The 15805-nt window shown below is 36.3% G+C and overlaps 1 protein-coding gene and 1 pseudogene across 14 annotated transcripts in view; one reads left to right on the top strand and one right to left on the bottom strand.

Annotated features, from left to right (window-relative positions):
- The window catches only part of MIER1 (MIER1 transcriptional regulator), a 61622-nt gene that overhangs the window by 23238 nt on the left and 22579 nt on the right, over positions 1–15805 (bottom strand). For 11 of the 14 annotated variants that reach the window (XM_040470568.1, XM_040470572.1, XM_040470569.1 and 8 more), the window contains 4 exons: positions 6556–6717; positions 5823–5955; positions 4094–4141; positions 3840–3904 (listed from right to left, as the gene is read on the bottom strand). In XM_040470568.1, coding sequence (XP_040326502.1) covers positions 3840–3904; positions 4094–4141; positions 5823–5955; positions 6556–6717 — 408 coding nt within the window. The remainder of the gene's footprint in view (positions 1–3839; positions 3905–4093; positions 4142–5822; positions 5956–6555; positions 6718–15805) is intronic. The other 3 variants (XM_040470570.1, XM_040470573.1, XM_040470577.1) reach the window with 1 other exon arrangement.
- LOC121027275 (60S ribosomal protein L7a-like) lies at positions 9553–10562 on the top strand (annotated as a pseudogene).

Genomic DNA, 15805 nt, shown 5'->3' with positions numbered 1-15805 from the left:
AATGAGTTAATAATAAAGAGCTTGGGTATGATTGGATGAAAATATTAGTAATAATAATGGGGTGTAATGCAATATACACAGTGAATACAAACTACTTCAAAATATGGAGAAAAAGAAGTAAAAATGAGTTCTTATAATTCAAACTGCAAACACTCTGAAAAACAGAAAAGCAAATTCAGATATATTAAGGTATTTACACTGTAAACTATGGTCCCTGGATCAGCACCATCAGAGTCACTTGGGAAACTGTTAGATATGCAAACGCTCAGCTCTTACCTGAGCCCTACTAACTAGAAACTCTGGGGATGGGACTCAGCAAGCTGCTGTGCAGGTGATTCTGACATACACTCTTATCTGAGAACCACAGATTCAAGGTAAAGAAAAACGGGTTTGTATAAAGCTCTGTAGAGGTCAAATGGATGAAAGCCCACATGGATAAGCAGCTTAGTGACTGACTTTCACAAAACAATACAAAATGAAAAAAGTAACCTCCCCAAAACAAAATTAAATCTTACTTTAGGAAATTTAGTCATCAAATCTATGTAAAATCACAGGTTAGGGGAAGCTGGCTGTTCAGAAAGATAACTGGAGATCATCACCGATGAGATATTACAAAACAGAGGGACCAAGATTATAGACCCTCCTTTATCTGGTGGCTAAATGTTAAGACTGAATCTACTGCATTTTCAAAATGAAGATGTAGGCAGAAAAGGTACAAGTTTCAGGTGACAGTTTACCAGTTTAAATAACAGTTGAAATAACTCTTAGGATTTGAAAAAATTCCTCTTATTGTCAACCCATTGATACCACGATCTCATTTTTTCTAGTATAACTTCAAAGACATACTCTATGCAATTAATTTTTTGCTAAACCTGCATAGGAAAACCAGTCAATTTTCTAAGAAGAATTCACATACAAGTTTTCTCTACTCTTACAGGTGAATTTTATGTCTTTGATTATAAAAAAAGAGTACCCTACTATCACTTCTTGTGCCTCTTTTAACTTTACTCATCAATGCTTACCAGAGAATAGACAGTCAAGTTATCAACCCTTCCCTGTCTCAGGCACTTCTAAAAATATTAATGCCTGGATCCATTCCAGACCAACTAAATTGTAATCTCTGGATAAAGTCCCTGGTAATCAGTATTTAAAATTCTCCAAATGATTCTAAACATGGAGCCAGGTTTGAGAACTTCTGGACTAGTGTAAAAATAAGATGACCTCTTTTCCCTATTGAGTTCAGAACGTTTTTACATGCTAATCTGTAGGGAAGGGAAATAGCACTTAGGAGCATTATGTACCAGGTACCTTATGTGTAATTTTCATTAAATCCTGTGTAATTTTCATTAAATTCTCACCAACTTCAACAAGGCTAAAATTTTTATTTCTGTATTTATGTGAGATGAAACTCAAAACAATTAAGTTCCTCAGGAATGCACTCTTAAGTTCTAGGGCTGTAACTTGGACTCAAATTTGATTTCAAAGCTGTCTCCTCTGTCCCAATTCCTAGAAAAATTTAGTGTCTTACAAGCCTTAGAAGAGGATTCAGAATCTTGAAAATTTTTACTACAACAGTCTAAATCATTCTAAAATAAAACAGTCTGGATTTACTGTGGCCTGTTTTATTACGTAATTTCCTGAGGAAGAGAATACTCCCCCATGTTGTCCCTCTTTTAAGCTTTTGTTCCTTCACTAAAAAAAAAAAAAATAATTCAACACTTACTCAAATACTCTACTGCACACTTCAGACATAAAAACAATTTAAGTTGGAGAAAAGAGATATAAATTTGAATATATGGTAGAAAGTAGTAGTTTAAGGTGACTTTCAAGGTTTTTTAGTTTTCATAATTTCTGCATGGTGTAGGAATCAGAAAAAACTGGACTGAAGAACATTTGCCCAAATAGGTCACATAAATAATAAGTAACTTTTGTGATCCTTGTTTTCTGTCTTCAGCCCCATCTTTCATTCATCTTTCACTCAAATTAATACATACTGCACTGAGCTAAACTTCCCTTACCATTCTAACTCACAATGGTATCGCTGTCTTCTAAACAGCTCCTTGGAAACCCAGAAATGGACCAACTGTGGCTGAAGCCCACAATACCTGGGAGCCCACTCCAAGTTCATTTGAATACTTCATTCTTCCTAATAGAAACTCTTTAAGTATAAGATGTTCTCGGGGCGCCTGGGTGGCTCGGCCAGTTAAGCGTCCGACTTCGGCTCAGGTCATGATCTCACGGCCCGTGAGTTCGAGCCCCGCGTCGGGCTCTGGGCTGACTGCTCAGAGACTGCACCCTGTTTCAGATTCTGTGTCTCCCTCTCTCTGACCCTCCCCTGCTCGTGCTCTGTCTCTCTCTGTCTCAAAAATAAATAAACGTTAAAAAAAAAAATTAAAAAAAAAAAAGTATAAGATGTTCTCTTATTTTAATTACCAAGGTGTCAGCTCTTTAAGTCTGCTCCAAGCATCCCAAACCAAAAAACTTTAAACTTAAAAAAAGCAAACAAAAAAAACAAAGCCACAAGAAGACTCAAAACTATTAACTAATTAAATAATTAAACAATCATGACTTAAAAAGTATAGCCAGTCCACTGATTTTTATGTTTAGAGCTATTCTGCTTCCAAAGAAATGATTGTTTATGCGCTAAATTTAAAATCAGACCTAGGAAAAAGAACAGCAAAAAATGCTCAATGTAATTTTTAACAGCAAAACACAGTGATAGGTCTCAGTAAGAATGACATCATTTCGGGGCACCTGAGCTTGGTTGGTTGAGCATCCAGCACTTGATTTTGGCTCAGGTCATGATCTCACAGTTCAGAAGACTGTGCCCCATGTCTCTGTGTTGAAAGTTGCTTGGGATTCCCTCTGTCCCTCCCCCTGGCATGCACAGGCTCTCTCAAAATAAACATTAAAGGAAAAAAAAAAAAAAAAAAGAGGGGTGCCTGGGTCGCTCAGTCAAATGGCCAACTTCGGCTCAGGTCATGATCTTGTGGTTTGCGAGTTTGAGCCCCGCATCGGGCTCTGTACTGACAGCTCAGAGCCTGGAACCTGCTTTGGATCTGTGTCTCCCTCTCTCTCTGCCCCCTCCCCTGCTCGCTCTGTCTCAAAAAAAGAAACATTAGGAAAAAAAAAAAAAAGAAAAACAAAAAGAAAGAATGGTATCATCCTTCTATATAAATGATTTGCTCTAATCAATTCTACATGATATTTTGACATATTTTCCTAGTAAGTTCAACTGCTTTGCAACAGCTTAAATTTAATTCTTCTACTTTACTGTAAAATTAAGTTGTACAGTTATATAGTTTTATAATTAAAAACTTATGTCAATATATAATCTTTAGATTCACTTTAGAAATTAACTTATTATGGATAGCTATAGAGAAGCTCAAATGTGTCCCTTCCTTCATCCAACATACTCTGAATTGTAAATATCACATTAATATGTGATGGAAAAACTTACAATTTAAATTATTTAACAAAGCCACTTTAACAAAACCAAAGCCTCAACTGCTTTCCCAAGTTTAAAAAAACATTCACTTGTGATACTTTTTATAATGCAACAAAAAACTAAATCGGCACTAGCTCGAAATTTCAATTTCTGTTCTTGGTTTGAGATGGATTTGCTCAAAAAGAGTCCAATTCTTTCTATGCCATTATTTTATTTTGTAAAAAAATAAGTATTCTTACTTTGATATATTAAAAGGAAATCTGAACATCTTCCAAACATTTAAAAAAGGGCTTACCTCAACTTTATCAATATATAGAGCTAGTAAAATAATAATTATACTTGTTTTTAATGTTAATTTACCTAAACTTGGGGAAAATATGGCTCTAACTACCTTTTTCCAGTCTTCTGATGGAATATAATCTTCATCTTCTTCAGATTCTTCTTCTATTTCGCTATCTAGAATAAATAAGACAAAATTATAAAATGATTGTTTTTCCTGTCCACATCTGTATATCTAGCTGTATGTTATTTTTACATCTACCATCGAACATTTAAGTATGCCTGAAAGTATCTGCAGAATAGGGCCAAGATATTTCTAATCAAATAATACCCTATGAGTTTAAAACAGGAAAACAATCCACAAACCTAGGATAATTCCAATCTTAGAAAACCGCATCCTTAGACAATTATTTCCTACGAAAATTAAAAAAAAAAAAGTTTAATTAGAGTCAAGATAATCTGTTCCTGAACCTAATTCTGGTTCTGGTGACAGAATTATAGGAGCTCAATTTCTTCCCTAATAAAATGAAGATTTGGATAAAACAAAAACAGTGGTTTCCAATCAGTGCTCCTTGAGATACTGAGAACTTTTTAGCAACACTCTGTGGGAGTGTGAAGGGAGGCTATGTATGAAGACCTCCATTCTCCTCAACCTCTGTTTTCTTGAGAGCAGGCAAGCTGCCGTTTGTTTACATTTGGAGTAAAATTGTATTTACATACTGGGATAGGAAATCTAAAACCTACTACATGTTTCAGCATCTTCTCAACTGTAAAATGGCATACAAAGTTCAAAAGGGCAAATTACATTCAGAAATTAAATCTTCCTATGGAAAAGCTAAGATAGGCAGTATATATACATAGCTTTCATGCATACATGCATCACAACTGAAATACCAGATCATGAAATAAATATTGTTTTAGAATGCAGTCACTTAGCATCCCACTTTTAACCAAACTTTGGCAATTTATCTAAGAAGAAAAAGGAAAAACACCAGATTTTCACCAAACTTAAAACACAGTAATTTCATTAACCCATCTCTTTTTATAGTGATACACTTTCTTTTCAAGTGGACCAGATCTTTGATCAAAACTCACAGTAAATTTTTTTTTAATGTTTGAGTGTGAGAGGGCAGAGAGAGAAGGAGACACAGAATCTGAAGCAGGCTCCAGGCTCCAAGCTATCAGCACAGAGCCTGACGCAGGGCTTGAACCCACGAACTGCAAGACCATGACCTAAGCCAAAGTCAGTCGCTTAACTGACTGAGCCACCCAGACTCAGTGCGTAAAACTCACAATAAAATATTAGCAGCGCTACATTCACTTGCAAACTAAGTATGTAACAGAAATCCTTCACACGAAGCAGTAGCCATGTTTAATCAGTTATTACATTACCACACATTTCATGACAGGTGGTTGTTCTTCGAGTGTTTTTCTGTCTTTTAAATAAAGTATAGAAATTTAGACCACAAGTCTGAACCAATAACACTAATGCTTGCCTTTTTCTTATCAAAGAGCTGTCACCTACGGTAATGATTCCTGCTTAGAATGAAATACCATGGAGCAAATGAAGCATGCAAATATTCAAGATACATACATTAAATGTCTCAACTACTGGTCATCTGTGGCTAGATTACAACTGTAGTAAAATTAGAAGATCTTCCGTATAAAACATATTATCATTTCAAGAGTAAACCACTTCTTTAGAACTAGGAACCACGGATTAGAAAAAAGCAATATTTATGAATATAGGTAAAAAAGGCTAAAAGGCAAAGAAAGTAGAAAATTAACACCGAGGAAAATACCAGGAGAAATAAAAAAAGATGACCATGAAACAAACCAAATTGAAAGAAGCGTTGGGGGGAAAAAAAGGAACACGTTCAAAATCAAGTAGTACAGTGATGCAACAATTATTGCAATCTATTCACGGACAAAAAGGGCCCTAGCACTGCTAAACTAATAGCCTAGAACAAAACCTAACACTGTTCAGCGAGATTTCAGAGTAAATGAATTCAAACAGATGAGTGAACAAGAAATGGAATTTTCCATCATGTATTAAATGGTAAAAATTATCCACACAGCAACCAGTGATACTTACTTGTATCAAAATATTTACATCGACGTGGCCGGATTATTTCTTGGGCATCTTGAGAAGCAACAGATTGTGACGGATCATCATTGGAAGACTGAGTTTCATCCTCTTGACCTGATGAGTCCTTTATATTCTCTTCCTATAGAATAAAAAAATTAAATTTCTTTAAGATGTAAGGAAAACTGTTGCAGATGAAAGGTTACAGTATTCCAAATACAACTAGAAGACTAAAATAAATACACTAAATTCATCATGGTATTCTGGGCTGGATCCTGGAACAGAAAAAAGGACATTAGTGGAGAAACTGGCAAAGTCTGAATCGTCTATAGTTTAATTAATTATAGTTTAATTAATTAATATGGTTAATAGTACCAGTGCCAATTTCTTACTTTTGACAATATACCATGGTTACATGAGATATAAACAGGGAAGTCAGGTAAAAAGTATATAGGAACACTCTATACTATCTTTCAGCTTCTCTATAAATCAAATTATTTCAAAACAGAATAAGAAAACTGAATACAGAACTACCAATTAGATTTTATTACTTAGAAACAGTATTTTTTTTTTAAGTTAGTTCAAATTTACTTACAAGAGACACTGAAAAGAAATGCACAAAGACACAGATAAAACTATTACTTTCTCAGGAGTAGATTCCAGGCAACTTCCAATATTAGTAAATTACTACTGCAACAAGAATAAAGACTACAATCTTAAGAATTACTGTGTATAATCTTACTTTATTTTCCCCACTACAGCCACTGTTATCATCATTATCAGCATCTTCATCGTCTTCACCTTCTTCTTCCTCTTCCTCCTCCTCCTCATCTTCTTCAGGGAGTCGAATAGTACTATCATAACCATAAAGACTGAGAAGTTCATGAATTGGCATGTCTCCTTCCTAAATAGACCAAATAAAAAGTTAACTTCTGAATAAATGATTATTTCATTTTCCTGTAATTCACACATCTATAGCCTTCATTCCACACAGAAAACTTTTAGACCTGTATCGAGAATTCTCAAATCATACAAGGTGAGCCAAAATAATTCTGAAGCCTAGGAAAATCCTAGCCTTTCAAGAATTTCTATAAGAGACTGATCAATTCTAATTGCTAACAATAACAAAAAAAAGTAACACTGGCTTAGAATTAGAACCGTTCTTCTGTGCGATAAATAAATGTAGCTTGACAGTTAACACTATGTATAGATACACTTAGGAGTACCATATACAATTTGGGAGTGGGAAAATTAAAAGAAACAATAAGAAACAATAAAACAAAAAGAAACAAACACATTAAAAGAAACAATAATGATAATATAAGAATAATACTGGATTACATTAGTCATACATTCTTTTCTAGGGTTACCTATAATCATGTAAAATCATGTCATATGCAATCCTTACAATCTATTTTACAAAACTGTTACATTACCCCATCTCACAGATGAGAAACTCAGGCTCACAGATTAAGCAACTTCCCCCAAAATGATACAGGGTACAAACAGTAGAGCCAGAATTCAGGTCTAATTCCAAAAGCCTATACTCACTCTTCAGTACCTTAGAATACTGCTTCAGCCAGTAATACCCATAAAAAACATACCTCCTGAGAGTGAAATGAAGAAATATCCATATGCAATGAAATGAAATCAAGTGTTCTATAGAAGGTACTCTAATAATCAGTAATCAAGTGATATAAAGTATCAGGGAAATAGGAGACTATTTTGACTATAAAAAGAAAATGTAAGGGTTTTTGGGTGGCTCAGTCAATTAAGCGTGCGACTTTGGCTCAGGTCATGATCTCGCGGTTTGTGAGTTTGAGCCCCACGTTGGGCTCTATGCTGACAGCTCGGGCCTGGAGCCTGCTTCAGATTCTGTGTCTCCCCCCCCTGCCCCTCCCCTACTCACACTCTGTGTCTCTCTGTCTCTCAATAATAAATAAACATTAAAAAAAATGTAATCCAAATCACCTGAACATATTACACACACATTCACGCACACCCTCCTTCTACAACCCCCGTTCCACCTCTCTCAGAAAAATTTAATAGGCAGTTTTGAACCTACCAGAAGGGCAACCATGAAACAAAACATGCTTTGTATTTCTCCAGCAGTCTTGCAGCATTATTCATGGACAGAAAGAAGTTGCCCATGTGTTACATACAGTGTTCCAATAGAGATGGATAAATCAGATTGGATGATATAACCTGATGACACTAAGTACTTAGATCATACATTTAACTCTCATCACTCAGAATTTGTGTGCAGGAAGCAACTACTGTTTATAATTTGAAAAATTTTTCTTATAGAAAGAGGTAGGAAGAAAATTATTTTTAACACGGGTATTTCACATTGTAAATGGAGATTCTAGCTATATATTAGTTTGTGAATCTATCTCTAAAAGAGAAATCAATTCTGAGAGCCCTGGTGACCCCCAACAGCCACAACCTGAAAAGTGGTAACTGTAACAGGTAAGGTACTACCACTCCAGCTGAATGACTAGCTGGCATACTTAACTGGCATCTCCTATTGTGTTTCTCAAAGTGCAATAACACAAACAGTGCTTGAGGTGTTCAAGGATCTAATCCATGCAGAGATCCACGTACCATGGACCTGGTACAGGACACAGAAATTTGGAATTAGAAAATCAGGATTTAAGAACTAAAACAGAACTTCAAAATCAAGAAAGTAGAATAAAAGAAAGCTACAGAAAAGGTTGGTTGTATACACAGTAATAACAAACAGCCGCCCTAAAGTGTCTTCTATATGCACATTTGTGATAAGTGCTTTGATTCCACTATCTTATTCTCTCTCTTCTGAACAAGAGCAAAGGAAGAGTATTATGCAATCTCAACAGATCTTTAAAAGCACCAGTGGGACAGTTTATTACCTTTATGTACAAGCAAGAAAACCAAGCAGGAAGAAACCTCATGCCCTGAGAGACTTTTCTATAATACCTAGACCTAATCCCAGCTCGTATTTTCCATAAACTCATTCTATACCACAAATTAGAAGGTCTGACAATGGCAGTCACTACTATGAACAAGAACGCACCAAAAAAGCTTCAGCGTTAAGTTTGCAACTAATATTTACACAGACCTTAAGAATTCATGAAGAGTTTGTTTCATCAATATCTCATCTTTAAAACTTCCCTAATATAGACTGCTATTACGTCTGATTTTTAGAAGTGAGTTAACTGATACTTTGAAAGAACATACAAAGTAGGTAGGTTATCGATCAAATGTCTGCGGGCTTTCTAGCTTTGGTTTCTTATATTCGAGGGCAATAGAATCACCTTGAGGGCTTATCAAAACAGAGTGCTGGGCCCCATCCAAGTTTCTACTATAGTAGGGCAGAGGTTGGGCCTGAGTATCTGCACTTATATGTGCACTTTATATGTGCCAGGTGATACTGATGCTCTTGGTATGAGACTACCTTGAGAACCACTTATCTTACAGTCTAAGATACCTGCAAATTTCCTTTCCAGTGAGAGGTAATAAAGTTTGATTATTATTGTTAATAAGGCTTATCACTAACATCTGTTAACCCAGGTCAGTTATATGTCAAAAGGATAGGTGACATACTAACTGCATGGAACAGTTTTTTTGTTTTGTTTTTTTTGGGTTTTTTTTTAATTACTATCGGGAACGTGGAATATCTCATTTCCATGGTTAGGTCAAGAATTTTTCCTCCTAGATAAGCATTTAAGAAGTATGATTCACTTGAGCTCTCTTCCAGCCATCCAAGATGCCAAAAGGAAAGAAGGCTAAAGGGAAGAAGGTGGCCCCAACCCCTGCTGTCATGAGGAAGCAGGAAGCCAAGAAGGTGGTCAACCTGCTGTTTGAGAAGAGGCTCAAGAGTTTTGGTATCAGACAGGGTACTTAGCCCAAAAGGAACCCCACCTGCTTTGTCAAATGGCCCCGCTACATCCAACTGCAGCAGCAAAGGGCTAGTCTCTATCAATGTCTGAAAGAGCCTCACGGGATTAACCAGTTCACCCATGTCTCGGACTGCCAAAGAGCTACTTAACTGCTTTAGCTGACCCATAAATACAGACCAAAGATGAAGAAAGAGAAGAAAACAGAGACTGTTGACCCGGGCTGAGAAGAAAGCTGCTGACAAAGGGGATGTCCCCATTAAGAGGCTGTCTGTCCTTCCAGCAGGGGTTAATACTGTCACCAACTTAACAGAAACAAGAAGGCTCAGTTGGTAGTGATTGCACATGCTGTGGATCCCCGAGTTGGTTGTCGTCCTGACTGTCCTGCGTTGTGAGATGGGGATTCCCCACTGCATTATCAAGGGGAAGGCCAGGCTGGGCTACTTGGTCCACAGGAAGACCTGCACCACTGTCACCTTCACACAAGTTAACTTGGAAGAAAAAGGAGCTCTGGCCAAGCTGGTGGAAGCCATCAGGACCAATTACCATGACAGATATGATGAGATCTGCGGTTACTGGGGAGGCAACATCCTAGATGCAAAGTCAGTAGCTCACACTGCCAAGCTAGAAAAGACAAAGGCTAAATAACTGGCCACCAAGCTGGGCTAAATGTTGAGTCTTCTGTACATAAAAAGCAATAAAAAAGTTCCCTTTAAATAAAAAAAAAAAAAAGAACTGTGACTCACTTTTCATTTCTCAAAGGAAAGTTTAGCAACACTGCTAATATTGACTAAGCAGAGAACGGAGGAGAATTGAAAGTGGTTGGTCACAATACATTTGGAGACCTAACTGAATGTGAAGAAACAGTAACAGAACTGACAGATAAAGAAAAGTCACTCAAGTCAGAGGAAATGACTATCGCACACGTACAGAAACAAAAATGAATACAAGGTTACCCTAATTAGAGCAGAAGGCATCTGTAGTAACTAAAATAAGTTCGATCTTGTATTTTTACCTTTCTCTAGTTTCACTTAGTATCTAGTAGGAAGTGTTACACTCTACTTTTGACTGCATTTGAGAGTAACTGTTGAGCAGTGATTGACACTACAAGGGCTTAGGGAAGATTATACATATAACAAAATGTTCCAGATGGACTTTGGCAGGGAAAGATTTAGTTTGCCAGAGACAGAGCTAGGTTGGAATCCACTGCTATTGTTCACATGTAGTATAATTAGAGCCTAAACTAGTTAAATTAGTGGATGTGGTAGAGAAAAAACTCAAGAGACCTTGAAGAAATCAACAGGATTTAACCATTAGTAAAGAGTGATTAAGAGGTCTTGGTGACACTGAATCTCTGTTCTAGACACTCCTTATTCCCAGATACACATTCATATGACTTCTAAAACAGTTCTAAGAAATATTAAAAACAATAAATTAAAACCAATAAAGTTCTAATAAACTTCAAAGTTAATTTTAGCTGGGTTCTATCACGTGTAAACAAAATATCCTTGCCTATTCCACTGAGGAAATGCTTGCTTAATATTAAGAAGAAAGGATATAGCGGTTTTATGCTTTTGCTTAGGTATTGACTTTTAACTTAATTTCTTGTCACCTAATACCAAGTTAGTAAGCAACAAGTTAGTAAACAACAATCAAGACTGACTGAGGAATACAAGACAGAGTCTGACATTAGTATAAAAAATATCTTGAATATCTAGTTCAAAAAATATCTTGAACTAAGGTATAAAGTGAAGATCTTGCAGCAAACACTGAGCTACAAGTACTACAATAAAAACCAAAATCAATTTTGCTGAGGAATCCTCAGTTTCAAATTCAAGTAGCATTTATTATGTCCCTACTATGCACTAATGGATGTACGTAGCATTTAACAAGTACCCTGTAAGGATAATTTATTGTCTGCCCCACCCCCTCAAATCCTTTCTCTTTCTATTTCCATATTCATCTTCTTTCAGGAATGTTCTTTCCTCCATTCCAAGCATGTATTTTGATTGAGAGCTCACTTTCTGGACTACATAGCATCTGATCCAATTAGAATCACTGCATTCCTGGCCATAAGTTTGGAATGGGCACGTGACCCAAGCCTGGCCATAGTTTGTTTCCAGATTTGTACTAACAGCAGCTAAAAAAACATAGAGTATCTTAAGCAGTACATCTTGGAGACCTGGAAACTGACAGCATATAAACAAAGTTGGTCTAAAAAGGATGCCACCATGTAGAACAGCAGAAACAGAAAATATCTTTTGGTGGCACTGAGTCCCTAAGGACTAGATATCTCCCTGCCCTTATTAAAATTACATGAGCCTTACATTAAATTCCTTATTTTGTCTAGGTAAGTTCAAGATGGATCTCTATTATTTGCCTCCAAAAATACTGATATAAACAGTAATGATACCCTATAAAACAAATGTTCCTTGCCATTTGTCTCTGAAAAAAGACTAAAAGCTGAATAAAATGTGGCTGACTCAGCACATTATTATACTGGGGTCTGCCAGTCACCTGTTCCAGATAATCTCTCATTAACTTATATGGTCAAAGTCTATGTTCCATAAGGTACTAAGGGGCTTTCCTCAAGTTAAACTGAAACACCACAAGAAAGTAGTAGTGTCTTATTACCATCCATACAAATGTAGTATGTAAGTATAGAAATGGGAGAAACAAAGTGAAAGAAAAAATTATGGGTCAAGTAGAATGGAACGTCACAGTTTGGGGGTTACAAGTACCTTTGAGAATTTTATGAATGATAAAAACTACTAAGATTTATTGAGTGATTATCACATAGGACACTATGCTAAATGTTTTACGTATATCATCCTTGTAGTAACACTGGCGCTTAATGAAATTAAGTAACTTGTCCAGAGTCACACACCTGCAGTAGAGTTTTGAATCAGGAAGTCTGACTAAATGTTTCACAGTACCTTTACATATACATGCATATGTACTGCCTTCCTCAAAACCGAGAAATATAAGGAATAAGAAATATAAGGAAGGGGTGGTGCCTGGGATGCTCAGTTGGTTAAGCGTCCGATTCTTCATTTCGGCTCAGGTCATGACCTAACGGTTCATGGGACTGAGCCCCATGTTGGGTACTAACGCTGACAGAGTGGAGCCTGTGTGGGATTCTTTCTCTCTGCACCTCCCTTGCTCGCGTGCACAAGTGCGCGCTGTCTCTCTCTCTCTCAATAAATGAATGAATGAATGAATGAAATATATGGAAGATATGGACATAGCACAAAATGAATAAAAATACAGGAACATGGACTATACTTGCATATTGTGCTTTAAGAAATAAGTTGAGGGGCGCCTGGGTGGCTCAGTCGGTTAAGCGTCCGACTTCAGCCAGGTCACGATCTCACGGTCCGTGAGTTCGAGCCCCGCGTCGGGCTCTGGGCTGATGGCTCGGAGCCTGGAGCCTGTTTCCGATTCGGTGTCTCCCTCTCTCTCTGCCCCTCCCCCGTTCATGCTCTGTCTCTCTCTCTCCCAAAAAATAAATAAACGTTGAAAAAAAAAATTAAAAAAAAAAAAAAGAAATAAGTTGACTAAGCACGATAACAAAAAGAGGAGCAATCATGTCTGCATAACCTAAAAGGAGGCTAGCTGGAGGTGAAAAGAACAGATGTTTTCAAAAGACATTTTATCTATCTGCCATTTAACTTCAAAACAGTAAAGATACCAAATAACTATAGCACTATTTTAAGGTTGGAGTGGTGTCCATCTGCAAGCCATAGAGGAGTGGGTCCCTCTCAGCCACGTTCATGTTAGTCTTTTTAGAAATGACTGCAGGAGACAGCAGATATTGGATATTCAAGGGTCATCTGTTGGATGGACACAGTACGCTTCTTATACTGTGTACCACAACCAATTTACCAGTAAATGCTACTGAAAGAAGAGGGGAAGGAGGAGGAAAGAGACTGATTTCCAGCCAGGATGGCATAAGGGACTACACATCCAGACTGGACTAGAGAGACCAGACCGTTCCTAAGGCAAACAACCTCTTGGGGTTGTTGGGGCTTAACTATAAGATAAACTATAAAGGGATGGAGGCAGTTAACTTTTCTTTAGAACTCCCACACTGGGGTTCCTTTTTATTCTATGTAATTCTTGTCATGTGTACACTTCACAAAACCCTCTCACATTTTAATCTTTATTTTCCAGTTCTGGAGATTCACCAGATGGTTATGTGTCTAGCACTTCAAAATGAGTATTAAGTATAATATTGTTATAACATGATTTTTAAAAAAATACAGATAAATACGTAAAGATATAGCTGATCCTGATCCCCCTTCTCCCAAACAGACTGCTACATTTGTGCCATTCAAAACAAGACTTTGAATTTTAAGAGTACATTTGAAAAACAGAGTTAAGCCAGCCTACATATTGCTACTCAAGCAAACAAAAGTATATTCACTACAGGAACGATTCTGATACCCCTTCTAAGATTACCACTATAAATTCTAACCTGTATATCTAATTCTATTAAAATATTCAAATGCTGAACTTACATAATTATTTTATATTAAGATTCATGCCTGTATTGAACTGTACAAATGTAACAACAAACATCAAAGCTTCTTCTATGAAAAGCTACTTTTCCTTAAAACTTTAGATTTCAAACTGAATGAACTTAAAACTACACGCCATGCAATTACTGACAATTCCTGAATGAATTGCTAGTCAAAATTCTGCCACAATTACATCAGAAGTCCATGTCATACAACTAACATGCCAGGTAAAAAATCACCTAACTGATTCTTGACAGAACTGTAATGTTTCATTTCTATAAAAGAATATCAGTAATCAGTGAGAAAATCTGGCTCATTTTTTAAATAAAAACAAAAACCAGTTTGGTTTGGTTCATACCTAAAAAGTTTATAACTTTAAGAAACACAACATATTGGCCCTAAACTAGCTTAGCTGCAGGTTACAGATGAAAGCATTGGTAATTATGTGCAACTTAAACCTAAATTTTAATTATTCTGGGAAAAGTTAGAAGCATCTGAAAAGATGTAAGACAGCCTGTTTGAGGAGAATGATAGAAGATTGGCTCCCCTTTCTCTTCCTTTCTATATCCTCTATAAAAAATTCTATTTTAAATTCTTTTTCCTAAGGAAGGGTCACCTGAAAGCAAATATGGGGAGGCTGTAAAAGACCAAAGGAGGCAGAATAAAGGAGAAATAGGAAACAACAACACGCCCAAACTTTTAGCAAAGCTCATTAGCAATTTTGTACTAATTAAATGTAATAGCCTGTTTTCAGAAACAGAAAAAAAAAAAACACAAAAAACCAATAATCATTCTACCACACAACCTGTACTGATTATCTCCTCCTGAGTGACTACTTAATTATTTGAGCAACGTAGAGTGTGAGAAAATGGAATATATAAGATTTTCCTCCTTTCAGGGTTATCCCATGGATGGGTTATTCAGAAATGAAAATATACCTAAAGTGATAGAAGTTTCTGTGAAATACAGGCAAATATCTGCCTTCCATTTAATGAATATATGAAGTGACTGCGATTGAGTCCTAAATCAACCATTTCCTTTGATGTTCACGTAGGTTCTAGATCATTCAAACAAACTATAACAGTCTTCTGAATGACTTTCTAGCCTCTTGTAAAGAACAGTTTTGACTCCAGGCTCCTCAAGTGCTTTTTAACCCATTCTTGAAAAGCTTTTATAACAACTATACATCATGGTCACTAAGACCAATTGTTTTCTGGCTTAAAACAATAAAACACTGAATTGCTTAGGCACTGTGGATTAAGCTAGTTTTAATTACTAAAAGATCCAAAAGGGGACCATCTGACAAGATTTGACTAAATAGTAATAGAATTCCTTTTCTAGTTCTTTAAATGTGCAATATAAAAACTAAAACTCGGCAACACATATTACTATACAGGAATTAATTTTTCCAAAATATTATGTACTCTAAACGTGTAAAGGCTGACACTACGTCTTACTTATTTTGTATGTTCTTTTTGTCATGGGGTGTAGCAGATCATATACACAATACATTTTAATAAGAGCATACCAGAGTGATTTATCCTTTCATCCAAAAAGTTTGACCACTCTTGCTTAGTATCAGGAATAAATAAAACAC

Source organism: Herpailurus yagouaroundi, unplaced genomic scaffold, assembly GCF_014898765.1.
Source record: "Herpailurus yagouaroundi ecotype Mexico unplaced genomic scaffold, PumYag 77, whole genome shotgun sequence".
Classification (NCBI taxonomy): domain Eukaryota; kingdom Metazoa; phylum Chordata; class Mammalia; order Carnivora; family Felidae; genus Herpailurus; species Herpailurus yagouaroundi.
Note: the sequence above shows the minus strand (reverse complement) of the source record. Positions and strands in the feature narration are given on the sequence as shown.